The sequence below is a fragment of the Eschscholzia californica genome, unplaced genomic scaffold (assembly GCF_041429995.1).
Source record: "Eschscholzia californica isolate CP2 unplaced genomic scaffold, dmEscCali1.0.p SCAF_2, whole genome shotgun sequence".
NCBI lineage: Eukaryota > Viridiplantae > Streptophyta > Magnoliopsida > Ranunculales > Papaveraceae > Eschscholzia > Eschscholzia californica.
The window spans coordinates 59,167,245-59,193,484 of record NW_028238309.1 but is presented as its reverse complement, the minus strand read 5'-3'; the positions used below and the strand labels follow the sequence as shown (position 1 = coordinate 59,193,484).

The 26,240-nt window shown below is 36.9% G+C and overlaps 5 protein-coding genes across 9 annotated transcripts; 4 read left to right on the top strand and 1 right to left on the bottom strand.

Moving 5' to 3' along the window:
• Positions 1-534: 534 nt before the first annotated feature.
• On the top strand, positions 535-3,677 carry PPR2 (Tetratricopeptide repeat (TPR)-like superfamily protein). Of its 4 annotated transcripts, none has more exons than XR_015234647.1 (4): positions 535-1,149; positions 1,308-2,555; positions 3,143-3,323; positions 3,472-3,677. XR_015234647.1 is itself a non-coding variant. In XM_086661577.1 (2 exons), the coding sequence occupies exons 1-2, from the start codon at positions 619-621 to the stop codon at positions 2,415-2,417; spliced, it is 1,641 nt and encodes a 546-aa protein (XP_086517703.1). In that variant the 5' UTR covers positions 535-618; the 3' UTR covers positions 2,418-2,719. The 4 variants fall into 4 exon arrangements, 1 of the variants encoding a protein (XP_086517703.1); XR_015234646.1 differs by having other exon boundaries at positions 3,455-3,677; XR_015234645.1 differs by having other exon boundaries at positions 3,143-3,677.
• LOC147559677 (pleiotropic drug resistance protein 3-like) lies at positions 3,471-14,536 on the top strand. Of its 2 annotated transcripts, XM_086661574.1 has the most exons (26): positions 3,471-3,591; positions 3,932-4,010; positions 5,725-6,118; positions 6,337-6,460; positions 6,729-6,814; positions 7,045-7,129; positions 7,437-7,596; positions 7,714-7,790; positions 8,005-8,058; positions 8,237-8,327; positions 8,459-8,760; positions 8,844-9,125; positions 9,287-9,600; positions 10,144-10,304; positions 10,390-10,493; positions 10,671-10,821; positions 10,915-11,049; positions 11,192-11,265; positions 11,351-11,683; positions 11,767-12,057; positions 12,458-12,541; positions 12,673-12,806; positions 12,914-13,141; positions 13,214-13,385; positions 13,547-13,801; positions 14,212-14,536. In XM_086661574.1, exons 2-26 carry the CDS (start codon positions 4,007-4,009, stop codon positions 14,476-14,478), a joined length of 4,362 nt encoding a protein of 1,453 aa, XP_086517700.1. In that variant the 5' UTR covers positions 3,471-3,591; positions 3,932-4,006; the 3' UTR covers positions 14,479-14,536. The 2 variants fall into 2 exon arrangements, with proteins under 2 accessions (XP_086517700.1, XP_086517699.1); XM_086661573.1 differs by lacking the exons at positions 3,471-3,591; positions 3,932-4,010 and having other exon boundaries at positions 5,604-6,118.
• Positions 14,537-15,426: 890 nt separating this feature from the next.
• LOC147559676 (major pollen allergen Ole e 10-like) lies at positions 15,427-18,499 on the top strand. Its single transcript, XM_086661578.1, has 4 exons — positions 15,427-15,720; positions 17,295-17,329; positions 17,419-17,674; positions 18,227-18,499. The coding sequence occupies exons 1-4, from the start codon at positions 15,645-15,647 to the stop codon at positions 18,250-18,252; spliced, it is 393 nt and encodes a 130-aa protein (XP_086517704.1). The 5' UTR covers positions 15,427-15,644; the 3' UTR covers positions 18,253-18,499.
• Positions 18,500-20,977: 2,478 nt separating this feature from the next.
• Positions 20,978-23,346, top strand: LOC147559675 (putative L-type lectin-domain containing receptor kinase S.7). The gene has a single exon (XM_086661571.1). It carries the CDS (start codon positions 21,025-21,027, stop codon positions 23,188-23,190), a length of 2,166 nt encoding a protein of 721 aa, XP_086517697.1. The 5' UTR covers positions 20,978-21,024; the 3' UTR covers positions 23,191-23,346.
• Positions 23,347-23,714: 368 nt separating this feature from the next.
• LOC147559674 (S-adenosylmethionine synthase 5-like) lies at positions 23,715-25,684 on the bottom strand. The gene is made up of 2 exons (XM_086661572.1): positions 25,540-25,684; positions 23,715-25,130 (listed from the first exon to the last, which is right to left on the bottom strand). The coding sequence occupies exon 2, from the start codon at positions 25,119-25,121 to the stop codon at positions 23,946-23,948; it is 1,176 nt and encodes a 391-aa protein (XP_086517698.1). The 5' UTR covers positions 25,122-25,130; positions 25,540-25,684; the 3' UTR covers positions 23,715-23,945.
• Between the last annotated feature and the right edge of the window lie 556 nt (positions 25,685-26,240).

The window sequence follows — 26,240 nt, the reverse complement described above, 5'->3', positions numbered from 1 at the left end:
TGTTAATATTTTCATTTATTAGGTATAACATTTTTGGTTTACAGAATCAGACAATCTTTTGAACAATATCACATTTGTAAGTGATATAATCGATATGATTATATCGAACTACTACGCTATCTTAGTCCTAGTTTTTTTTTTTTGAGAAATCGACTACGATCAACGTTAGTCCGATAAATTTATTACAATATTTACTTTATATATTGTCTAAATTTCATTTGACAAATCTTGATGACAAATTGCTTCCAGCGAGTTCGATCCCACGACCTCATGAGCTTAAGAGGGGTGTCCAACCGTTACACCAATGGGCGGTGGAAATACCTAGTTATATAATAATAATACTTGGGTTTATCTAAAACATATTCATGTATACAAACCCTCACTCAAAATTATGAGTAAACTATCCATGATCCAAACCTAAGGGTTTTGAGAACAAATTTCTCTTTTGTGTAACAGGAAGAATAAGAAGGTCGGAAATACGGTTCCGACAGGTTTATTTTCATTTGAAATTGTTCTTATCCATTTATATCTTTACCCATAAGGGGTAGTTTCGTCATTAACCACATCGTCTACTTAACTTGTCAAATACTGACTGAAAGAAATTGTCTCAAATTAACAATGGCGTCCTTTTCTCTCTCTATATCTTCTTCTTCTCACCTTTCATCTTCTCTCTCCAACAACAAATGCCGAGAAGATAAGGGCTTTTCTAGGGTTTTTATCTGCTCGGTTTCTTCTTCCTCTTATTCTTCTTCTTCTTCTTCTTCAAGGTCGACGGTCCGTACACCATCAGGACCTAATAGACGTCCACCAACTCCAGCTAAAAAACGACACTGGAAGGAAGGAGAGTTCCCCGGAAAATCTGAGACTTCATTCCCGAGATATCCATCGTCGACTCGTTCACCACCAAGACAAAATAGACGTGCGCCTCCTCCTCCTCGTCCTTCACCTCCTCCTGCTAAAAAACGCCATTGGAAAGAAGGTGAGTTTCCAGGTGTATCTGAAACTTCATTTTCTAGGTCTGGAAGACCTCCTTTGAAGAATTTGAAGAAGAAAATTGATGCTAAGAATAATGCTAATGCTTGGGTTGGTACTGTTACTGAAACTTTAGCTGATAAAATACAGAAGAAACAATGGGAAGAAGCTCTCAAGGTATATTGATAATTTGATCTTTTTTAGCAGTTAAAATCGTTTTATTGAATTAGATTCAATCCTAGAACTGGTATAACTGTACAATTAGAAATTGATTTGCTGTTTTAGCATTGTTTGATTAGAAATTGGGAATGTTTTGATGCTTATGTTCTGTTTAGGTATTCAAGATGCTACAAGAACAACCTTTTTATCAACCCAAAGAAGGAACTTACATGAAACTATTAGTTCTTCTCGGTAGATCGGGTCAATCAAGTCGTGCTCAGAAGCTATTTGACGAAATGGTTGAAGAAGGAATCGAACCCACACCTGAATTGTATACAGCTTTGTTAACAGCTTATTCCAGGAGTAATCTCCTCGATAAAGCTTTTTCAGTTCTTGAGGAAATGAAGTCTCTTCCTCGCTGCCAGCCTGATGTCTATACTTATAGCATCCTTATAAAGGCTTGTGTTGATGCAGCTCAATTTGAGCGAGTTGATGCCCTTTATGATGAAATGGATGAGCGATTAATAACTCCAAACACTGTCACCCAAAACACTGTTTTGAGTGGTTATGGTAAGGCAGGTAAATATGATGAGATGGAGAAAGTACTTACGAAAATGCTGGAGGGCATAACTTGTAGACCCGATGTGTGGACTATGAACACTATAATCGGTCTATTTGGGAACAATGGCCAGATTGGGCTGATGGAGAGTTGGTACGAAAAGTTCAGGAATTTTGGTATTGAGCCTGAGACCCGTACTTTTAATATTCTCATTGGTGCGTATGGAAAGAAACAAATGTATGATAAGATGTCTTCCGTGATGGAGTATATGAGAAGGCTATCATTTCCGTGGACTACTTCAACGTATAATAACGTGATAGAGGCATTTGCAGATGCAGGAGATGCCAAAAATATGGAGTATACGTTTGATCAAATGCGTGCGGAGAAGATGAAAATGGATACAAAGACTTTCTGCTGCCTTATTAGGGGTTATGCTAATGCGGGTATTTTCCACAAGGTTGTGAGCACCATTCAATTGGCTGAGAAGTTGGAAATACCATCCAATACGTCATTTTACAATGCCGTGCTTTCAGCTTGTGCCAAAGCTGATGATTTGATGGAGATGGAGAGGGTTTTTAACCGAATGAAGGATAAGCAGTGTCCAACAAATTCTACAACTTATGATATTATGGTGGAAGCTTACAGGAAAGAAGGCATGACTGACAAGGTCTACGATTTGGAGCAAGAGAAAATCAATATGGTCATTGTTGGTTCAGAAAGCGAATGAGGTGGAGATGGATCTATGGTTGGAATTTGAACTCGAAGCCTGAGGAGAAATGCTTCTTCCAGTGATTGATTGGGATTAAACAAGACATTAATTTTGTAGAGCAGTACCAGGCCATCTGTGGGCTTGCACTATAATCAGGTATTCTGGCACCGTTTTCGTTGCAGAATAACCCGTTTTATGAGCCTTTTCTCCATATTGTTAAATTTTGAAACATGCATCTATGTAAGTAGTATTAAGTATCAACTAATTTTGTATTAGTACATTTTGAAGGATTTTATCTAATTTGTGCAACTTTGTCTTAATGTATCTTTCAAAAGAAGATGTTATGCTCACAAAAGAATTTAGAGACAATACATGGTCATAAACAGGTCGAGTCTAGTAGGAACAATAATTTGATGGGTCAGTCCCCCCAAATTCACAAGTCAAATTGGTGTCATTCATGTTGTTCATCTGATTGTAATGAGTAGCCCAGGAAGGTAAGCTGCGTTGAGTTGAATCTATTAAGTTGGTTCGGGATATATGTTTACGAAGAGGACTGCAAGATATAACGCATTTTATGGTTTGAATTGCCAGTTATATTCATGAGGTGCTATTGTTAAACAAATGATGCTAAGACACAAAGACGTATCAACTGATATTTGAACTTCGTTTTTATTGGGATATAAGCGTATGGGGCTTCGGCTTCCTTTATTTTATCCTTGCTTCTTCTCCAAACTGATTTTCAGGGTTCTTTGCGATTATTCTCTTACTGAAGGAAATGTGAAGAGATTGGTTACCATTTACTTAAGTCAGGGAAACCGAACCATCTTTCTAGAGAATTTATTGACCATTATACTGGAGACATCACGTCAGCTTTCCTGTAAGACTCTGGATCTTATCCCAGCAGAAGGAAGTTCTTTTTTGAAGGTAACGGAAGCTGATTAGTAGTTGAGGATAAACTCATTAATGATATGAATAAGAGATCTTATGGTTCATAATCAACTTGGGATGTAACATGATACCATATAATCTTATTCGGCTGAAGTTATTTTCTGTAGTCATGTGCTTTTGCCAGCCGGTTTCTTCCATGCCAGAGGCGAAATGATACCTGATTTGTTGCGACAGACTCACCTAATGTACTCGTCGGTCCTGCTGCTTGAATAGCATTTCTTAATGAATCCATGTCGGACACAAAGTAAGCTTTCTTTTCTCACTTCCTTTGATTTCATGAATATGGTAGTAATCGAATGTGGTCAAGGATGAATTTGACCTCTTTGTTCCTTTTGGTGGTCCATCTCACAGTGGGGCTCGCTTTCCCTGCATGTATACTAAATGTCTTCGAGAATGTGTGAATATTGGTGAAGTAAGAACAAATATACTACGACGAACATGAATATTAGTAGGTTTCTTACTTCTTGGAAATTTCGGTCTTAATTCAAATTAAAGGTGATTTTGTTTATTCCTTATTTGTCGACCGAATTTCGACCGAAGCTCGTTCAGTATGTAGTTATTACATGCTACCTGTTTGGATGTAGGAGGTATAATTCTTACCAGCGGAATTCACTCTCTGCTGAAATATTTGACGAATTAGTTATGACGGAAACTTGAGAATGAGTAAGTCCCTTGCCGATCATTTGACTTGCAAAAATGCTTAATTATGTTTTTAATGTCAGAGATGATTTGGTCTGATTTAACATTGTTATATGGTTATATACAAAGTGATATCAATTATCAGGGCTGTTGGAATTGTTTGACTTCCTCTTTTGGTGTTGGCTTTGCCACTTTGGTTGAAAAAAACTATCTTGGGAAGAGGTGCACATGCAAGGGAAAGCTCAGAACCCCCAATCAATTTAATGGATATATCCCAAATTGGAAATAATATATATATATATATATATATATATATATATATATATATATATATATATATATATATTCTTTTTTTGTTAGACAAAAGAGCTAGGCAAACAGACCTAATCTGCAGATTGATCTACTTGTGGTTGTGGCTGATCCTACTTGTAAGGATTTGCCAATCTGGTTATGATTAGGATTGAACATTCTATCATCTGCATCAGTGATTAGTGTTCTTGCTGATTTAAAAACTCAGAGTATGATTCTGGGTTAAATAGCTACTTTTGACGTGGGTGAGCAAACTAAACATCCTTTGGGGACATTGAGTTGACATAGCAGTTTATCTCACCCACGTTACGAGTGGGTGAGCTGTAATTACTCCAAGATGTACTCACCACATAGTCAATGATATAGTATTATAACTTGAAATATTGACAGCTTGGATCATAGTTGACCAATCACCATTGCCAGACATATACAAAAGGCATGAAACCATATAAGATTGAACATTTTGGAACTTTGCTACTTAATTACGTCTTGATGTATCAACAACAATTCTTTTATTTGGAAGTTGGCATTTTGTGAGAATTAAATAAATTTATCTGAGTTTGAAAGTTCCTCGTGCTTTGGACCTTTTGTTATTAAAAGAGCATTTTTAAATAATAGGTTGATTTTGTATATTTCATATTTGATGATTTTAGAAAAATATAGTCACAGTTTCACACAATCAGAGGGTTAAATTTGAAATATTTCCGTCAGAATTATCACAATAAATAAGTTTATGTTGCTATTGACAAAAAAAATCAGCATATAGTATAGAATCATGTTTATTTTAGTAAACATCATTGTTTATTTCAATATGATCAGTGATTTAGAACTGAAATAAGAAACACCTTACCGAAATTCTACTGTTATGATAAAAATCAACTTGTCGTGTGATAAAATATCAGTAAGTTCAGATTCTATAGATTTTTTATTGTTCTGCTACTGCTACTAATGTTTCCACAAAGTATTTCAGGTTTCAAGTGGGAGAATTTTGTACTTGTATTCATTTTTATAACTATTACAAATTCAAATTTAATACTTTAATCTCAATTAAAATGTTATAAATTTAAAGATTTGTGATTAAAATCTAAAGAGTGAATTTTTTTTTATATATTATGATTAACATGGCCACATGTTTACAGAAGTCATGAATAACTTCCTCCTTGGTGTCACCTTGCATTACTATTTGTCAACATATATATTAAAATGTTGAAGACAAGGTGGTTCTCCATAATTTTAGCTCCTCTCTCTCTCTCTCTCTCTCTCTATATATATATATATATAATTATATATATATCAAGAAGTATTAATGACGCATCACATTGCCTCATTGGTTACATCAAGTTCTAACTTCTAAGAGAAATCTATATACATTGTAATTAGAAAAACCCCTCTTCTTTGAGTTTGAGGCAAGCTAGGGAAGCTTTTGCAGAAATGGCTCATCAGTTAGATGGCAAAACTGATGAAGTAGAATCACTTAGAATTGAGTTGGCAGAGATTGGAAGAAGTATGAGATCATCATTTAGACAGAACACTTCAAGTTTTCGAAGTAATCCAACTGCGAATTCCATAGGAGATGGCGGTGTTGGTGTAAATGATGATGAGACTGCCTTACAATGGGCCGCAGTTGAGAGACTACCCACTTTTAATAAGTTAAGATCTTCTCTTTTTGATGGCCCAAATGGTGGAGATGTTGAAGGGAAGAGGGTAATTGATGTTACCAAGCTTGGGCCTCTAGAACGACATATGTTCATTGAGAAGCTCATCAAGCACATCGAGAATGATAATCTTAGATTGCTGGAAAATTTTCGAGAAAGAATGGATAAGTAAGCTTTCTTCTTCTGGTTTCTATTCTAATTCTAACATATATATATATATATATAGATGATAGTTTTCGTAGCTCATCATATAAAAGTTCAATGTCTTTTGTCAGAAGTTTTTTGTAACCATTTGACTCATGTTTCAATCTTTCATCAATACACAATCTGAATTGCGCTTACTTGTTAAAATGGGTTTTATCTTCTAACCATATTGGATTTTGTAGAGTTTCTGTGAAGTTACCCACTGTGGAGGTGCGGTATAAGAATCTCTGTGTTGAAGCAGAGTGTGAAGTAGTTTACGGGAAGCCTCTCCCCACTTTATGGAACACTGCAAAAAGCATAATATCAGTAAGTAGATGCATTATGTTAATCAACCAAATTCCTAATTGATTATCAACAAATACACTTACGCGGTGCTTTTAGTTTTCGCACTTCTATTGATCAGTTTAAACGATTTTGGTTCCCCAAATGAGTGACTCTTCAAGGATTTTGTGTTTGAAACTAATAACCTGAAGTAGTACTGTGCACTAACCTAGCTAGGTAATTTTCTGAAATGAGTACATTTTTTTTTATCATTTGCTCTGTGTTTACAAAATTGGGGTTTTCTTTTGATTAGACTTTGCCGAGGCTATTACGAATAAAGTCTCAAGAAGCGAATATAAGTATCATCAAGGATGTCAATGGCATCATCAAGCCAGGAAGGTAAGAAATATAAGTTCTCATATATTTCTAAAGTTTTAGTAACAATAATTGGAGGAAGCTCTCAGCTAACGTGGCTAAATTTGCAAATCTGTATTAGAAACATGTGGCCCTAAAGCGAATCTTCCAAAAATTGTAAGCGCCCGATAAAAGAAAGTCAACATTTTGATAGGAGGTGGACTTCTGTTTGTACTTACAAGTCAAGTAGTAACAAAACATTGCCTGTCATGCAGGATGACTTTGTTGCTTGGTCCTCCAGGTAGTGGTAAAACCACTATGTTATTAGCGCTTTCAGGAAAACTGGCTCCATCTCTCAAGGTATTTTCTTAATTTGAACTTGAGGTTCTACTACTAAATTTGTTACTAAAAGTCCTATATGGCAATCTATGGATACAAAAATGCAATGTATATAAAAGTGAAGAAGAGTTCAAGGGACTATCCTTTCGAATTAAGCGTAAAAATTATACTTTTTCCACCCGTTGCATGCATAACCACCCCGTAAGAGCTAGTAAAGTTGGATCAATTGAAAACATACCCACAGCGTAATATTGCGTTCTACAGTGGTATGATTGTTCTTTAGTTGCTCCGTGCATTAGGTTCATTTTTAGCTCTTTCCTGCTGTTAGGTTATGGGGGACATCTCGTACAACGGTTACAAAATGGAAGAGTTTGTTCCTCAGAAAACATCAGCCTACATAAGCCAATATGACCTCCATATTGCTGAGATGACTGTGAGAGAAACACTTGATTTTTCAGCTCGTTGTCAGGGCGTTGGAAGTCGAGCAGGTAAACTTTATTTTGGACTAATCTCAACTAGTTTCAGCTTTCCTTCATCATAGCCTTGCTTTATATTTGAAATTAATCTCTTTATCACTAAAATAGCATCCATTTTTCTCTATGTAGAGATTATGCATGAGGTTTGTCGAAGGGAAAAACAAATAGGGGTCGTCCCAGACCCAGATTTAGATACTTACATGAAGGTGACGTACACACTGTCTATTTTTACTTTCCAACTGTTGGCAATTCATCTTTTTGTTGCAGTGAAAATTTGCAATTTACAGAATCATATATACATACTAAATGACATACTACTGCGAAGCGAAAAGTTAGATAACAAAGACTTGATAATGCACATTTCAAATTGCAAATGGTCCTTGCTTCCACTATAGGATGTTAATAGAAATGTCTTTACAGGCAATTTCAGTTGAAGGACTAAAGAGAACTCTTCAAACCGACTACATCTTAAAGGTGATTTTCTTTTGGAAAACTCAAACCTTACTTCTGATTCAGTTTCTTTGATTTTTTTTTGGGCAATTGTCAGTGGATTAAGGGGAATCCATTGGTCGTATTCCTTTATATATTTCTGAATCAGTTCTTGACTCATATAGGAACCTTTAAAAGATCTATCTGATTTCTGGTTTGTCAGATACTTGGACTTGATATTTGTGCTGATACACTGGTTGGGGATGCTATGAGAAGAGGCATCTCAGGTGGTCAGAAGAAAAGGTTAACTACAGGTATTGCAATTAAAAAAGTTAGAATATCATTGTCACATTAAAGAAAATTTTGGTCTACTTGTTCTTTTAGGGAATTGATATGCTCAAGAAATTTTGTCATGTTATATTGAAATTCCCTTTATTTTATACAGGGGAGATGATAGTGGGACCAACAAAAGCTCTCTTCATGGATGAAATATCAAATGGCTTAGACAGTTCCACTACCTTCCAAGTTGTTACCTATCTTCGGCAGTTGGTGCATATTACAGATGCTACAGCACTGATCGCCCTTCTTCAGCCAGCACCAGAGACATATGATCTATTTGACGACATTATTTTGATGGCAGAAGGGAGGGTTGTATACCATGGTCCACGAACTCATGTTCTTAACTTTTTTGAAGATTGTGGGTTTAAGTGCCCAGAGAGAAAAGGAGCTGCTGACTTTCTCCAAGAGGTAAGAAAATTATAATTTACACTGCTTACATTTTTATGTTTCTTTTTTGAAGCGAAAGTGCTTAACCATTATACCCATTTCAGGTTATATCTAGAAAAGATCAGGAACAGTACTGGTATCCAACTGAACAGCAATACAGGTACATTCCTGTTGACGAGTTCTGTAGAAAATTCAGGGCATCAAATGTAGGGATGAAGCTTGAGGAAGAGCTTTCAGTGCCATATGACAAGTCACAGAGTCATAAAGATGCAATATCCTTCAGCACTTTTTCTCTGACAAAAAGGGGACTTTTTAAAGCTTGTATGACAAGAGAATTTCTTCTCATGAAAAGAAATTCTTTTATATATGTTTTCAAAACAACTCAGGTAAGAAAAATGTATGTGTAAGATCCTTTAGTCTGTTTTGGACTTTTCCTATTAAACATACCCGAACTTACAAGTAGAAGTTTGTGGACATACCTCATCACGTGTCACTTTTGTAGCCTAACACGCGAGTGCTTATATTCTGATTCTTTGTATCTATGCAGCTTGTCATTGTAGCATCCGTCACAATGACTGTGTTTCTTCGCACTCGAATGAAAGTTGATGAGCTCCATGCAAATTACTATCTGGGTTCCTTGTTTTATGCACTTCTCATATTTCTGGTCGATGGATTCCCGGAGTTGCCCATGACTGTTGCAAGGCTAGCTGTTTTTCATAAGCAGAGGGAACTATGCTTTTATCCTGCATGGGCTTATGCAGTTCCTGCTGCAATTCTGAAGATTCCATTTTCACTTTTGGCATCTATTGTATGGACAACACTAACATATTATGTTATTGGGTACAGCCCCGAATTTTCAAGGTGAGTTTGAGATGGAAAATCCACTTCTTCTGCATCATGGATAAGAAACTTTGAAGCCTCTTGTTACATAAAGGATCCATTCCACAATTTGTATTACCCTATGGTGTATATTAGACTACAAGTTCATAACGTTCTTGTTGGCAATGTGTTCTGTTTACTGCTCTTGTAAGACTAGATTCCAGTTCCTGCTGCAATTCTGAAGATTCCAGTTTCACTTTTGGGGTGCAAAAATGTTTTTTAGGTAGTACTTGATTTATGTTGAGAAAGTGTCTTGGGTTATGGAATCTCAACCCTGAAGTACAACCTAAAACACATTTTTGCAGCCCAGTTTTTATAACAGACCCATTTACTTCACATTGGTCTAGTCTTACAACGGCAGTAACTAGTATATGGGAATGTATTCTGTTTTCCCGTTTTTGGGTAAGAGAGGAGGCATGTAACCTTAGGGAAGAAGAAACTATTGAGAAATCTGTGGTCTTGTTGGTGATACCATATTGCCAATTTTGCCGTGAAGTAACTTTTGCCTCTTAATTGTCTTTCTAGGTTCATCCGCCAACTCATTCTACTTTTTGGTGTGCATCTGGCATCAATATCACTCTTCCGTTTTATTGCTTCCATTTTCCAGACTATAGTTCTTTCTTTGGCAGCTGGTAGTTTTTCGATAATATTTCTCCTATTATTTGGCGGCTTCATTGTTCCCAAATGTGAGGCATTCGACTCCTACTTTTCTCAGTGTATCTGTGGCTGTGTTTTCCAGTGGGATTTACTTTGACTTTCTTTCTTTTGCAGCGTCAATGCCAGCATGGTTGAAGTGGGGATTCTGGCTTTCGCCATTCACATATGGGGAGATTGGCTTAACTGGAAATGAATTTCTGGCTCCTCGTTGGCAACAAGTATGAATTGAATTACTGTACAATTTTGTAGCTAAATGTGAATTCAACCATTTCTCCTTGTTTATTAAACGATTAACTTTACTTTTTCTTCAATGATATTTATCTTACTTTTATATGAAATCAACCATTTTAAATCAACTCTTTCATTCATTTGATTCCTTCTAATGTCATTTCTAGGCACACTTAAACACAACTGTAGGTCGACAAACACTGGAAAGTCGTGGATTAAACTTCGATGGTTATTTCTATTGGGTGTCACTTGGTGCTTTATTTGGGTTCTCAGTACTTTTCAATATTGGATTCATCCTGGCTTTAACATTTTTAAAGCGTAAGATCAACGTAATATTACTTTTCCATATTACATCTACTAGAATAGTTTATACTTATTGATGTTATCCACCACATTTTGATACATTTGCAGCTCCAGGGATGTCTCGTGCTATTATTTCTCACGAGAAATTATCTCAGTTACGAGAAAAAGAAGATGATAGAAATGATCTACATGTCAATGAAAAGTCACCTCAATCACCTACAATAGTTGCAGAAACACCGAACGGTGAGACAGATATCCTTCGTATCTTCCTTCATTTCATAACAGTAATATAATATGGTCTTCTATGATACATAGAACCTATATTGTATAGTGCATATTATATATGTATTGTCTTCCATTTAACGATTCATTTCTCATCTTACAGGCAAGATGGTTTTACCTTTTGTGCCCCTAACTGTAGCATTTCAAGATGTGAACTACTTCATTGACACCCCTTTGGTAATCATATAAATACAATCTAATACTTTTAAGTTATTAGTTGTAAGACAAAAGGACTCATTCTGTTTTTCTTATGTTGTTTTAGGAAATGAAGGAACAGGGTTTTACAGAAAAAAGACTCCAACTTCTTCAAGATATTACTGGTTCTTTTATGCCTGGTGTTCTTACAGCATTAATGGGTGTTAGTGGAGCTGGGAAAACAACTCTCTTGGATGTTCTTTCTGGAAGAAAAACTGGTGGTATTATAGAAGGAAATATAAGCATTGGTGGGTACCCCAAGTGCCAAGATACATTTTCTCGGATATCGGGTTACTGCGAGCAGACAGACATTCATTCTCCACAAATTACAGTAGAAGAATCAGTGATATATTCAGCTTGGTTGCGCCTCCCACGTGAAACTGATTCAAATATTCGAGATGTATGAAATATTTTGAAAGGTTACCTTATATATTTGGTTTAAAATAGTTTCAGTTTTGAAATTGATTGACATGTATTTTGCAGGCATTCGTGAATGAAGTTCTTGAGACTATCGAGCTTGAGGAAATTAAAGATTCGTTAGTAGGAATTCCTGGTGTTAGTGGTTTATCAACTGAGCAACGCAAAAGGCTTACAATAGCTGTTGAGCTTGTAGCAAACCCATCAATCATTTACATGGATGAACCGACATCTGGTTTGGATGCAAGAGCAGCTGCTATTGTTATGCGGGCTGTGAAGAATGTCGTTAATACAGGACGAACAGTTGTTTGCACCATTCATCAGCCTAGTATCGATATATTTGAGTCTTTTGATGAGGTACTTGTGACGACCCAAGCTTTAGCGATTACTGATGTTGCCCCCACTTTTGCCACATAGGCCCAAGCCCAACTAGTACATGGTTTTCTTTCCACCTAAGGCACCACAAGTCCACCCAAAAGGCCTAGGCAATTAGCTTGACCTGTCACCCATAGCCCAGTCTTTTGGACGCTCCGTCAAGCAATGCGGGTATAGTACTAGTACTACTTATTTGTACTTGTATCAGTTTATGCAACATTTGTGAGTGAAATTATGTGGCATAAAGGTACATCATCCTACTAGAGACTTACCTTCAGGTTATTTCAGAGTGATGTTCCACCTAATAGAGCCACATTTAAAGTGCTAAATAAATCTCGTACTGTGATAAGAAGATGTAAATTGTAGTATTATCTTCTTGCAGTTGATTCTAATGAAACTTGGAGGACGTATAATCTACTCTGGACCATTGGGTCGGCATTCAAGTAGAGTTATTGAGTATTTTGAGGTAAATGTTTATGTTTTTAGGTTTACATGTAAGTTAATCTACTGCTGGTAGTCAAATGGTTGATAAGCTCCGATTAGTAATAGAAGTAAATGATTTATAAATGTTAATTTCACTGTCATTTCTTGTTGTAGGGAATCTCTGGGGTTCCAAAGATCAAAGACAATTACAATCCAGCAACATGGATGTTGGATGTCACTTCTACGTCGGCAGAAGTAGAACTTGCTGTTGATTTTGCTCAGATTTATAGGGACTCTACTTTATACGAGTGAGTTTCTATAAAACAACTTCTTTCTATCATAGATTGAGTTTGAATTGTCCTCCAGTCTTTGGTTTGTATATTCATCATGTTTTGTTTTGTTCTTCTAATTTTAGAGAAAAGAACGAGTTGGTTAGGCAGATGTTAACTCCGCCTACTGGTTCGAAAGACTTGCGATTTGATACCCGATTCTCACAGAATAGTTGGGGACAGTTTAAAGCCTGTCTATGGAAACAAAACTTATCGTATTGGAGAAGTCCTGCATATAACTTGATGAGAATCGTGCATATGACAATTTCATCTTTCCTTTTCGGAATATTGTTTTGGCAACGAGGGAAGGACATGTAAGTCAATTTCTTTCTCGCCTTTCCTATTTCATTCAGTCGATTACCAATAATATCATTCTTTTTTTGTAGACATGATGAGCAGAGTTTGTTCATTATATTTGGTTCAATGTTCTCCTCTGTAGTCTTCTTGGGCATAAACAACTGCTCACCAGTTTTGCCGTTTGTTGCAAGGGAGCGTGATGTTGTTTACCGAGAGAGATTTGCAGGGATGTACTCTCCATGGGCCTATGCATTAGCTCAGGTTCAATTCTAGAAAACTTATCAGCTAGACTGAATTTTATTTCACGCAGAAGAAGACACTTGATTCTCGAACCACTTCGCCCCGTTGTGCTTTTGTAACTATTTTACTACTTTCGGAACAGGTCCTTTTCCTTTTTTGCTAACTGATAAGGGTTTGTGTAGGTGGCTATCGAGATACCATACTTGTTCATAGGGACAGTTTTATATGTGGTAATAACATATCCGATGATAGGCTATGCTTGGTCAGCTTATAAGGTCTTCTGGTGCTTTTATGCGATGTTTTGTAGTCTACTCTCCTACAACTACCTTGGGATGATGCTTGTAGCGGTCACACCAAATGCTCAAGTAGCTTCCATTTTATCGGCCTCTTGGTATACCATGCTTAGTCTATTCTCTGGCTTTCCAGTACCTCGACCGGTAAGTAATTGCTCTCACAGCACCTCCGCTTTCTTGGAAACTCCAAGCTGGTGTTTTTTTCCTGATTGTTTGAATCTGACTCACTTAGCATGACTTGTCTAAATCTGTGTTGGCGAAGTCCCACTTGTTTTGTTTAAGAGTGAAAAAGATGATCATTTCAGATCATACAAGACAATGTGCTCTTGATTCAAACTCACACTGTCCGACTTAAGTGGCCCAAATTCAGTCAGAGTAAGCTATTCAGCCGAGTTAGAAGAAAAACAAATATTTTGAAATCTAATTGGAGTCAATTCAGATCTTGAGTAAGATTGTAAATCTGAAAAAGTCTAGCTTTGCAGAAGTTTTTGTTATTTATGTTCTTTGAAGGGTGGTTCTAAAATGTGTTTTGTGGCCTGTTTTGTTTCATGTAGCAAATTCCGAAGTGGTGGCTATGGTTATATTACTTATGTCCTACGTCTTGGACACTAGAAGCCCTATTGAGTTCACAATTTGGAGACCTGGAAAACGAAATATTGGTATTCGGTGAACAAAAGTCTATCGCTTCGTTCTTGCACGATTATTTTGGTTTCCATCACAACCGCCTTCCTCTAGTAGCTGTTGTTCTTCCTGTTTTTCCCATTATTTTGGCTTCTCTTTTCGCTATTTTTATAGGAAGACTCAACTTTCAGAGGAGATAAATTGCAACTTAATCTGTAATATGTGATTATTTACAGATAAATACATTTATTTTATAAAGATGTTAATCTATATAGATAGATGTGGACAAAGGATTGAAGCATGGAAGTTGAGGAGAGAGAGAATCATGCTTGCAGTGGAGTAGAGAGAGAGAGAGAGAGGGAGAGCGTTGGAAACATGAAAACTGCACAGATAACCTGCACCCACACCTGCTGCAGAAGCAGGTCTTACCAGATTTTACCCTTTTCTGTTTCCTTTAATGGTTTTACCATTTCTCAAACAGAGTGAATTTCCAGGTGAAAAAATAAAATAAAATTAGTCATACCAGCTCAAACCCATTTGCATTTGGTTTGGATTTGTCGTAATCTGCATAAAATAAGGTACTTATATTTTTTACCCAAGTCCTTTAGCTATGAGAAGTGCTAACAGATTAAAAAATTTGGACGCGGACAGGCGGAAGGGTGATATAACTGGTTCCAATTGGCCAGGGTATGGGAAGGAGAAATGACCTGACGAATTAGAGTAGGCCACATCACATCAACGTTCCGCCTATAGTTAGTCCCAATTTTCAGATTATTTAACATTACTCTTCGGCTATAAGATAAACAGTGGGTTCTGATTTTGATTATAGGTTTTGTACTGTTGATATTAAAAATGCTTATTACAAACTTGACATCAACAAGTAGAGGATCCATCTGGAGGAGCATTAAAGTCATTAGACTCAATTTGGACAGGTGAAACATACAAATTGCACTAGAGGATGAAAAAAATCATATTCCCCTTGAGAGTGTCCTTGCAAACTAATTTCAGGTTCTCTCTCTAATAAACGGTTGGGGACTCTTATCATCAATAGACAAACAAACAAAAAATTATTCATACAAACGACATTGAACAAGCAGAAGTCTTCAACAAAAAAAAAGAATTATACAAGTAGAGAATACGTCGTAGAGGGGGCACCAGAGTCACTATACTACAAAAACTTGACAGGTAAAACATCCAAATTGCACTAGAGGATGAAAAGAATCATCTTCCCGTTGGGAGTGTTTCTATTTAAACCAACCCCATCTATTCCCCCATAACTCACAATACTACTATTATTACTACTAATCTCTCTCTCTCTCTCTCTCTCTCTCTCTCTCTCTTTGAGTTGGTGTGGGTTCTAGTTGAAATGGCAAGTTCGAAGAAGTACATGGTTTATCTACCTATTTTTTTTGCTTGTGTGTTGTGTTTTGCAGCTTGCACTGGTGAGAACCCCTCCCTTCATCCTCATCCTCATTATTAAACTTTAAAATCATCCATGACCCACCCAAGGTCATCTCACTGTTGATCTCAATTTTATTTTCCTAGTAGTAATGGGGGGAATGAATATAAAAGAAGAAAAAAATAAGTATTGAAATGGACAGTGAAATGATCTGACCAACCCGCTATTTGGTAACAAGAATTTCTTTCTAAACGAAAATTTGGGTTTCTTTATAATTTGCTTAATTGTTGATTTTTTTACTAGTGTTTATATTATATATTTTAGGAGTGATGAGGTCATTGAGGTGGATTCTGTTGTTGAGCTACATAATTTTTTATACATCTTTGTGGATTCTCTCCAAATCTGATGTATAAATAAATGGGTTTTCTTGGTTGCATGAGATCTTTTCAGCCATTGATGTTTCAAGGAAGCCATTCTTATTCAACCACCACTTGATTGCTTTCATTAGTACAAATAGCCATTTGTTGTAGTAGATTTTCATCATTAATATGGAAAATGACCATTAATCTTGGTTGCATGAGATCTTTTAAGCCATTGATGTTTCAAGGAGTATTATTTACCCCTTTCTTCAAAAGTATTAGTGTATTTTTGGGGAGCAGTACAAGCACGGGAAAACAATTGTTGTTAGCACCAGGGAGGAGATTGACCTTTTGACCCCAAACATCTATTGACACCCAGGTATAAACGACACGGATTGACCCGTTAGAAACCCAAAGCAAAGATTCAAACTCGAACCAATCTGAGAGGTTTTAAACTGACTAAACCGGAAGTCTCAGACTGGTGGGGCAATGTGGGTCTCAGATTTGTGGGGGCCTCCCCAACTAAGCACCCAGTCATACTGGGTGCTAATATGCATCCTGCGCGAATAATAATTCTGCCAGGTGGCTTTAAAGGTTCCGGTGTTTTTGTCATAAGAGATTATTAACCTTTGAACCTCAAAAACAATTACCAACAAAAAGAACAAGTTTAAAATGACTACCTTTTAGGATTGAATTACTTTTGTGAAATGATGGAAGTCATTCTCTAAGCATTGAACAGGCACAAAACTAGCTTTAAAAACTTCATCTAATTTTGGACTTTCATGTGCTAGAAAATTTGGCATGTAAAACAACAAAAAGTATAATACTTGTTTTCTTGAAAAGATTAGGTTTGATAATTATTTACACACAAAAACGTTTTTTTTTTTCTTACATCTTCCAAACAACATTGGTCCATTATAAACTACTAAAAGGAATATGTCAAATGCACTAACAATTTATGTTATATGCATCAAAGGTAGTTTTGATTCAAGTTAAAAAGAGATGTGAGTACATATAACAAAAATAGTGAATGCATTTAACATTTCTCCTACTAAAATTTTAAACAACAATGCTATTTGACACGACAAAAAACAACATGGATGGCTCGAAAAGAGAAATTTGTTAGACCAAATAGTATTTTTCCAATAATAAATCCAATCTTAGACATGGGAGTGGGGCTAAAAGAATGATGGAGGGCTTATAAAATTACTCAAAATCATACAGAATATAATTAATCTTTGATCTGGTTTATTTGCAGAGTCCAGGCCCAGAGGAGAAAATGTGCAGAATTCTGTAAGTACTCCCTTGTAATTTTAAATGAAACAAACATGGACTTAATATAATCAACGGTTAGATCTGAAAAGTTGTTGTTGGTAAATCAGGCGGCTAGGAATGGGGACACGTGGTGCATAGCGAAGCCATCAACAGATGATGCAAAATTGAGGAGCAATATAGATTATAGTTGTGGACAGTTGGGAGTGAATTGTAGTGTGATAGAAGAGAAAGGGAGTTGTTACCATCCAAACAATTTGGTGTCTCATGCTTCTGTAGCCATGAATCTTCACTACAAAGCTGCTGGAAAACACACTTGGGATTGTTATTTTGATGACACTGCTCTCACTGTCACTCTAAGTCCATGTATGTTAATTTTACACCTTTACTTTTATTTATTTATTGAGATACTCACACCTTACCTACAACACTTCAAACTCTTTTTGAAGTATTTCACCAACCACGAAACCCTCGAGGAGGGGATCGCCAAAAACCCTCCTCGAGGATTAAATCCGACAAAGGGAACACTTCCCTTCCCCATAACTAACTATGTGTGTGTGAGAGAGAAGATGAGAGAATGGTGGTGGTCGGAGGTGAGAGGAGCGAGGAAGAAGAAGGGGCGATTGACTCCACCCAAAAATCTTCTTGTTTTCTCAGAACATGGACCAAAACTATAAGAAATTGAACAAATGAACTTGCAGTTTGCAATTGCCTAGCTCTGTCTAGATTGTCTAAATTTGACCGAATGCTTCTCACCAGAGTTTTAAGTATTAAATAATGTGCTAGTACCTGTCGACAAAATAATAAAATACCCTCCTACCTTATGTTTTATCTTATTTCATTTTCTACGTGGACAATAGAACAAGTGAAACTAAAAAGTGTAATTGATCTAATTTGAATGAACTTTTGTTTGTGCAGCTATTGGTGAATGCTTTTATGTGTGAAAGAGGAGCATCAACTCAGCAGTCAGTATATGAAAGTATCTATATCTAAATAATTTGAGTGAGAGCTTGATAGTTAACATAATCTTCTTATTGTTCTATTATGCTACTTTAAGAATGTGAAATGCTGAATTCTCCATGTTGTTTTCTATAAACGGCAGAGTTGTTTTCTTGAAGAGCATAAACCTCTACAACGAAAAATGAGTAAATGACCATAGTAAGAAAAAATCACATTATTAGCTTACTAAAATATGCTTCAATTTGTGAGATTATTTATTTTGCCGTTGTTCAATTGAATGACAATAATCCTTTAGCTATAAAACAGTCTTTTCTCAAAGACTCTTACTGAATCAACTAGGTCCCACATAAAAATATCACAACTAGTGAAAATTAAACTTATGACTCTTCTCAGGGCTCCACCCGACTTTAGATTTTGATCAAACAAGTGTTAGATAGAAGAAACCAAATTCTTATTTGGATCAAAGGGAAAGAAACAAATCAAGCTTGTTTTGAATATATCAATTCCCTTTTTTTCTTAGAATGATTGGGAAGAAAATTTATGTATGTGGACATAATTTCTCTTGAACTCTATACGTTTCAAATAAGAATGTGTTGTAATTCAATTCAAAAAAAAAAAAGAATGTGTTGTAATTGTCAAATCACCCTAGAATTATAGTCTCACTTTTGTCTTCTTCCTTAGATAAGAATGACCATTGTCCCCACTCCCACTTATCTTATCCTGGAGAGAAAGAAGATGACCCCAAAACTCATACACATCACCAACTTAATTTTAGGTGCTTTTGGCATCAATGAGTGTATACTAGAGAGAATCAGAGAATGTTACTTCTTCCACTTGTGGTCTTTGAATCGGACTAGTCAAATTTATTTAAATTTGAATTTTATCATAGAAGTAATAAAAATGCTAAATAGATTGAAAATAGATGGATTATAGGCCAAAACTACAAATAACAACAATAGTAATCTGAAGAAGGTTGACAAAATTTACTTGACTAGCCATTTAAGGGAGTCACATGTTATGAAACCCACAAAAACAAATACTCCTTCCGTCCCATTTGTTTAGGTGTTATTCTTTTTATGGATGTCTCGAAATATTTATTAATTTTCTTTGTATATTCATTTAACTATTAATATGATGATGTTTCCAAAATTACTCTTTACATTTAATACAAATAAAAAATTGTAATTGCTTTTATATTTCTATCAATGTTATTTTTAAAGATATTATACATTGAATATGGGTGGATGATTTGGAGAAATAAGAAAATCATTCGGGGTGCAAAATTTTAAAGGGTCAAAAACAACTTCTTTTTTTACCCAAACACACCCTTCCTTGTTGCCAGCAGAGAGTTGTCGCTCGGCGACTCTCTACTGACAACAACTCTCTCTCTCCTTTTTTTTCTCCCTTTTCATCCCTCTCCTTGCTTCTCTCTCTCTCTCTTTCTTTCTGTAAGTTCCGACGAAGAAGATAGTTCCTTCACCGGAACCCTTCGTCTAGATCTAGAAGAACCAGATCCATACGAGTTTCTGGCAAAGGGGCTCTTCCAGATCATACGAGTTTCCGACAAAGGGGCTCTCCCCTTTGTCGGAGCTTTGAAAAAGAAAGAAATAAAGAGATGAGAAAAGAAAGAGGGAAGAAAGAAAGAAAATGAAGAGAGGAAAAAGAAACGAAGGTTGAAGTGTTTGGTCGGCGTTAATGGTGGATGTCGTCAGAGTATGGTGGGAATCACCGAAATTTCTGTTGAGGAAGAAGAAGCTGAACGGTTGAAGTGTTTAGAGGAAATAAAATGTGTCAAATTTATTTGTTTCCACCCAAAACTTTGTACCTCAATAATTTTCTTATTTCTCAAAAATCACCCACCTAACCTAATATGAATGATTTGGTAAAGTAATTTTAGTTGTCAATATTTAATAAGTTCAATTTTTACAAACAAAAATGGCACGGAAGTAGGGGTGGGAATCGGTCCGGGTCGGGCCGGTCGGGTTCATGTTATTCATCGAGTCGGGTCGGTCGGGCTTTGAAACTCTCTGTCCAGTCGGGCTTTCGGGTTTAACTGGGCGGGTATTTAAAAAATCCTAATGTTCCAAAACCCGTCCAAATCCGTCAAATTTTTCGGGTTTCTCAGGTATCGGGCGGTCGCGGGTTTTCACCAGTTTCAAAATATCTCGGTCGAAATCACCAAAATATTTCTATTCCGATGGTACCGAAATTTCTATCGAACTAAAATTTAATTAAATTCCTCTTAACAATGTTGTTCTCACTTGGACAACAATATATGTATATATATATATATATATATATATATATATATATATATATATATATATCTATATTATACACTTCAAATACTTCAAAAATATATCTATATATATGTGTTATACATGCATACATAAACACATACAAGCAAACATACATATAATGTGCATAGGTATTATCATATAAATGGATGACATTATTAAGCGGATTATGTCGAGTAAAGATTATTGTGCGGGCTCGGGCGGGATGCCAGGTAGCACTTCAAAACCCGTACCCGACCCGTTGATTTCATCGGGTCGGCCGGGCTAAACCCGCCTCCGAATTTCGAGTACCCGCGGACTCTAACAGACTCGGATACCCGTGACGGATTTCGGATTTGGGGACTTTTTTCCCAGCCCTAGATGGAAGGAAGGAGTAATTTGGAATGTTAAATGACTCAAGATTTTTGAGACATGTTGCAAACCATTATACTTTATATCTCTACAGGTTCATTGAGAGATATGCTTACTTGTGAAGTTCTTTTTACTCTGTTTCTCTTGTCCTATCTCTCTCTCTCTCTCTCCCCTCTCTCTAAAATGGCTACCCTTGATAATAAGTTCTCATTCTACTTTATCTTTTCAATATATCTTCTTTTAATCTTCTTATCAAAAAGACCAATTAAAGTTGATTCAAAACATAACAACAACAACAACAATCTCATGAATGGTCCTTTAATCAACATTACCAAGCAATTTTCTTTCCCTAATTTTGACCCAAACAAGAACTCAAGAATCCTTCAAGATCTTAATCTACTTGGAAATTCAAGATTTTCAGTTCAAAATTCTGGTTCTATTCAAATTCCAGATCCAACAACCCAAACTTCTGATCTCAAATTTCAAGTAGGTAGAGCAATTTATTCTTCCCCTGTTCGTCTTCTTGATTCAGTAACCCAAACTCCAGCTTCATTCAAAACCTCATTTTCTTTCCAATTCAACAACTTATCTTCATCTTCTTCATCCAATAATGAAGTATCAGATTCTGGGGAAGAAGAACATGGTGGAAGTGGGTTGACATTTATAATTGTTCCTGATGAATTAACAATTGGAAGACCTGGTCCATGGTTAGGTATAATGAATGATGCTTGTGATGAAGATTATAAAGTTATCGCCGTCGAATTCGATACTCGAAAGAATGTTCAGTTTGGTGATCCTAATGATAATCATGTTGGAATCAATCTGGGTAGTATTATTTCCACCATTACTGTTAATGCTTCAGATTTTGGAGTTTCATTGAATGATGGGTCTGTTCATCAAGCTTGGATTTCTTATGATGGTAAACAAAGATTACTTCAAATTCATCTCTCATCTTCATTAAATGGATCAAATTTACCACCATTAAAACCAATTTTTTCATCAAAGATTGATCTTTTACCTTATTTGAATGAATATATGTTTGTGGGTTTTTCTGCTTCAACTGGAAATCATACTCAAATTCATAACATTTTATCTTGGAATTTCAGTTCAATTAGTGAAGCCCATCTTCTAATTCCTTCATCTGAAACTTGTGAAGATAAAATTATTATTGATTATAATAAAACCGCTCATAAAAAAATACCAACTAGTTTTCTGGTTTTTGTAGCAGTAGTGGTTTTGTGTTTAGTGGTTTTACTCAATTTCTACTGTAATAGTAGTAAAAACAGAGGAGGAAGAGGAGGAGATGAGAAACCAACGGTTATAATTCTCCCTGAAGAAAACCAACGGTCAAGACTTCCTAATAAACCTCGCCGATTCAATATCTCTGAGATTTTATCATCGACTCGGGGTTTTAATGAAAGAGAAGTACTGAGTCATGACTCGAGGGGTGTTAGTTATAAGGGTACTTTAGCAAATGGTAGTCAGGTAATGGTGACTCGGTTTTCAACTCAGTTTTTGAACTCACCTGGTTTGGATCGTCGACGAGTTATGAAAGAAATCTGTGCGATTAGCCGAGTTCGTCATCCGAATCTGGTTTCTGTTAGAGGGTGGTGTTTTGATAATAAAGAGGTGATTGTTGTTTACCATTATATTCAGAATGGGAGCTTGGATCGGTGGCTATTTGGAATCGGTGTGTTACCATGGACTCGGCGATTCAAAGCTATTAAAGATGTAGCTGACTCACTGAGTTTCCTCCATTCAAAGAAATTTGCTCACAAGAATGTGAAAACTAGTAGTGTTTTTTTAGACATAACATTTCGAGCAGTTCTTGGCGATTTTGGGTTTGTTTTTGCACCAGCTGAGTCGAACCGAGTTGAAGCGGTTGTGAGTCAGAAAGTCGATGTTTTTGGGTTCGGGATACTGGCATTGGAGGTCGTCGCTGGGAGGAGTAACTCGGATTCGGATGTTGAGGGTGAAAAAAACACGAGTTTGTTGGATTTTGCATGGAGAATGCATGAGAGAGATGAAATGGTGAAGGTGGTGGATAAGAGGATGGGACCGATTTATAACTCAGAGCAAGCATTTCGAGTTCTCAAAATTGGGTTGCTTTGTACTCTAAACGACTCGAACAGTCGCCCTTCGATGGAAGAAGTGGTTGGATTTCTTGACATGGATAGATCAATTCCTAAACTTCCTGCTAGGAGACCTGTTGCTTTGTTTCCTTATAATAGTGCTACTGATCTCTGTATCGGGTATTCGTGCTCGCCTTTCTGACGAAGTAACGCTTCTGTTAGAAAATCATAAGTGTTTAGTTGCTGGCATTTGAAGAGCGGAACCATGAATAGACTAGTTTGAATCCCAGTAAGATGTTCTTACCAAATTCTGGACGATTAATGTTTTAGTGGATAATTTATAGTGGCGCTTCTACTACACTTTGTCGATACTACATCGCTTCTTAGTTCTTGCTATGTTTTCTTTGAGAATTGGAAAGGTGTAGTTAGGAGCAATCCTTATCATGCTCAATTTCAACCATACTATTCCGAAATTTTCCCAAAGAAAGTAGTCTCGCGGTCCGAAAAACCGTCGCCAAAAGTGCTAAGGGAAGAGCTAAACATGCCATACCTAGATGTGCCCTATAGAGAGTGGGAGGAAAGTGTATGTTAAAACCATTGCCGAAAGTTGCTCAAAAGCGTGCCCACATTGCCTGCAAAAGTGTTACAAAAGGAGAGAAAACTATCCAACTAACAATAACATGTAAGAAGAGGAAACTAGTTTTATGGAGTAACTACAAAAAACAATGAACCAGAGAAACTATTTCTTCCATTCATTCAATAAAATTCCTTAACATTCTTTGACATTGACAAGCAACAACCGACAAAGACAACCAAATAAAGGAAACGACACAAAGGAAACAATTCACGATACGAACATTCTCAAATCTAACTTGGGTTAGACAAGCAAACATATTATTCATTGCATCTAAGAGAGAGAGAGAGACCCACCCACCATTACTTTAACAGCTTGCTTACTTAAGCCTTCTCCCACTTGAGAGGTTTCACAACCTCCCATGTGAAGTCGGGGTCATCTCTACCAAAGTGACCATAAGCTGCAGTTTTCAAGAACCTGCCATTTCCACCTCTCTTCAAATCAAGGTTGATCGAAATCATACCCGGTCGAAAATCAAAACTCTCCTTTACTATTTCCAAAATCTCCTTGTCTGGTATCTTCCCAGTTCCATAACTATCAACGAACACCGACAATGGCTCTGGTACACCAATGGCATACGAAACCTGAACAATACACCTCCGAGCTAAACCAGCTGCAACGATGCTCTTAGCAGCTTGTCTAACAATGTAGGCTCCACTTCTATCAACCTTGGTAGGATCTTTGCCGGAGAAAGCACCACCACCATGTGCTCCCCACCCACCATAGGTGTCGATAATGATCTTTCGTCCTGTGAGCCCGGCATCACCGTGAGGCCCGCCAATGACAAACCTTCCAGATGGGTTCAAGTGGAAAATTGTCTTCTCATCAAGATACTTCTCTGGGATTACTGGTTTAATGACATGCTCTCTGAGGTCAGCTGCAATTTCATCGTTGGTTACAGTTTCATCGTGCTGGGTAGAGATGAGAACGGTGTGAACACGAAGAGGAACCATGGCACCATTTTCATTCTGGTATTCAACAGTGACTTGAGTCTTGCCATCAGGTCTCAACCAGGCGCATGTGCCATTCTTACGGACCTCAGTTAAACGGGCTCCTAGTTTAGTGGCAAGGACGTGGCTGAGGGGCATCAATTCAGGAGTCTCATCGGTGGCATACCCGAACATGTGACCTTGATCACCAGCACCGATTTCCTCAGGTTTCTTGGTCAAGTGACCATGGACACCCTGAGCAATATCAGGACTTTGTTGCTCAATGTTGACCAAAACTTTACAGTTATCAGCGTCAAGACCCACATCAGCTGATACAAATCCGATAGTCCTGCAGGTATCACGGACAATCTTCTCATAGTCGATGTTGGCTTTGGTAGTAATTTCTCCGAAAACCATGACCATGTTGGTTTTGGTGCAAGTCTCACAAGCAACCTTGCTATCTGGGTCTTGTTCAAGGCAAGCGTCTAGGACTGCATCAGAAATTTGGTCGCACATCTTGTCGGGGTGACCCTCGTTCACAGATTCAGAGGTAAATAGGAAGGTCTCCATTCTTCCAAGCTACTCCATATAATAAAAGCAAACAGATCAGATGAATATATGTTAGAAACAGTCAAACAGAAGATTCAAGTAGAATGCCCTATCTATACCAAGTTCCCAACCAACATGAAAATGTAGATTATAGACTTGAAATTCAAATATTGATGAGTTTGACAATCAGAGATATCAGATATGAAATCAGTTAAGAAATAAACTATTCTAATTAGAACTGAAGGCAATTTATTTGCTAATTTTCCTTTATTCTTGCTATATTAATTCAATAATCACCATGAAAAAGAAGTGGAAAAACTGAAATCGGGATATTACTTCACTATTAAAGAAGGGGGAAGTCTGAAATCAAGGGCATGATGAAATCAGTTAAGAAATAAATGGGAAGGAACATAGTAATAGAAGAAAATCTTAAAGATACCTTGTAGAAAGAGTGTTTCCCCTTTCAAGCAAGTGCCCTAAATGATCTGATTTGTTTTCCTTGTTGCTCTTGGAGCTCCACAAGTTTTCAAGTTCTGAAATCATGGCTGTATTTATAAACTGGATTTTCACTCTTTGGGTTTGGTGGGATTTAGATCTGACGGCTGCTTTTCAATTCTACTTATTGAATATTAACTGTTGGATGAATTTTTGACAGATGAGATTTGTTTGAGAAGAAACGACCACTTTGATGGGTTGACCGGCTGAAGCCGGTTTTCACCAACCCCAACCGGTTAGTAGGTTGGCCCGTAATGACTTACAAATTACGTTTTGGTTTATAATTATCGACTCGGCTTCGTTTTCGTTTTGTGCTGACCAGCCTTCTTGTCCCCAGTGATACTATCCGATCCGATTTAGCACACTTGCAAGGCCTGTTCGTCAACAGAACAGATCTGTTCAACGAACAGACCTAGCTCCGGCGAAGGGAAACCCCTTCGTCGGAGTTTTAGAGAGAGAGAGGGTGAGGAAATTTGTTTATTTTTTTTTTAGAGAGAGAGAGGAGAGAGAAAAAAAAAAGTTTTTTTTTTTTTAATATTTAAAGGTCGCCGGCTGAAAATTTGGCCGACCGGCGACTCCTGCCGGGGAAGATGATGATGTGGCGTGATAGGTGACTTGACAGAGAGAGAAAATGAGATGGAAGAG

Excerpts from the sequence above, each read along its gene's own strand:
- PPR2 (XM_086661577.1), top strand. The coding sequence starts at position 619 with ATGGCGTCCTTTTCTCTCTCTATATCTTCTTCTTCTCACCTTTCATCT. Across the intron at positions 1,150-1,307 it reads AATGGGAAGAAGCTCTCAAG|GTATTCAAGATGCTACAAGA; the intron begins GTATATTGATAA and ends TGTTCTGTTTAG.
- LOC147559677 (XM_086661574.1), top strand. Across the intron at positions 10,305-10,389 it reads CGGCTTCATTGTTCCCAAAT|CGTCAATGCCAGCATGGTTG; the intron begins GTGAGGCATTCG and ends TTTCTTTTGCAG. Across the intron at positions 13,142-13,213 it reads TGGCAACGAGGGAAGGACAT|ACATGATGAGCAGAGTTTGT; the intron begins GTAAGTCAATTT and ends CTTTTTTTGTAG.
- LOC147559676 (XM_086661578.1), top strand. The coding sequence starts at position 15,645 with ATGGCAAGTTCGAAGAAGTACATGGTTTATCTACCTATTTTTTTTGCT. Across the intron at positions 15,721-17,294 it reads GTGTTTTGCAGCTTGCACTG|AGTCCAGGCCCAGAGGAGAA; the intron begins GTGAGAACCCCT and ends GTTTATTTGCAG. Across the intron at positions 17,675-18,226 it reads CACTGTCACTCTAAGTCCAT|CTATTGGTGAATGCTTTTAT; the intron begins GTATGTTAATTT and ends TTGTTTGTGCAG.
- LOC147559675 (XM_086661571.1), top strand. The coding sequence starts at position 21,025 with ATGCTTACTTGTGAAGTTCTTTTTACTCTGTTTCTCTTGTCCTATCTC.
- LOC147559674 (XM_086661572.1), bottom strand. The coding sequence starts at position 25,121 with ATGGAGACCTTCCTATTTACCTCTGAATCTGTGAACGAGGGTCACCCC.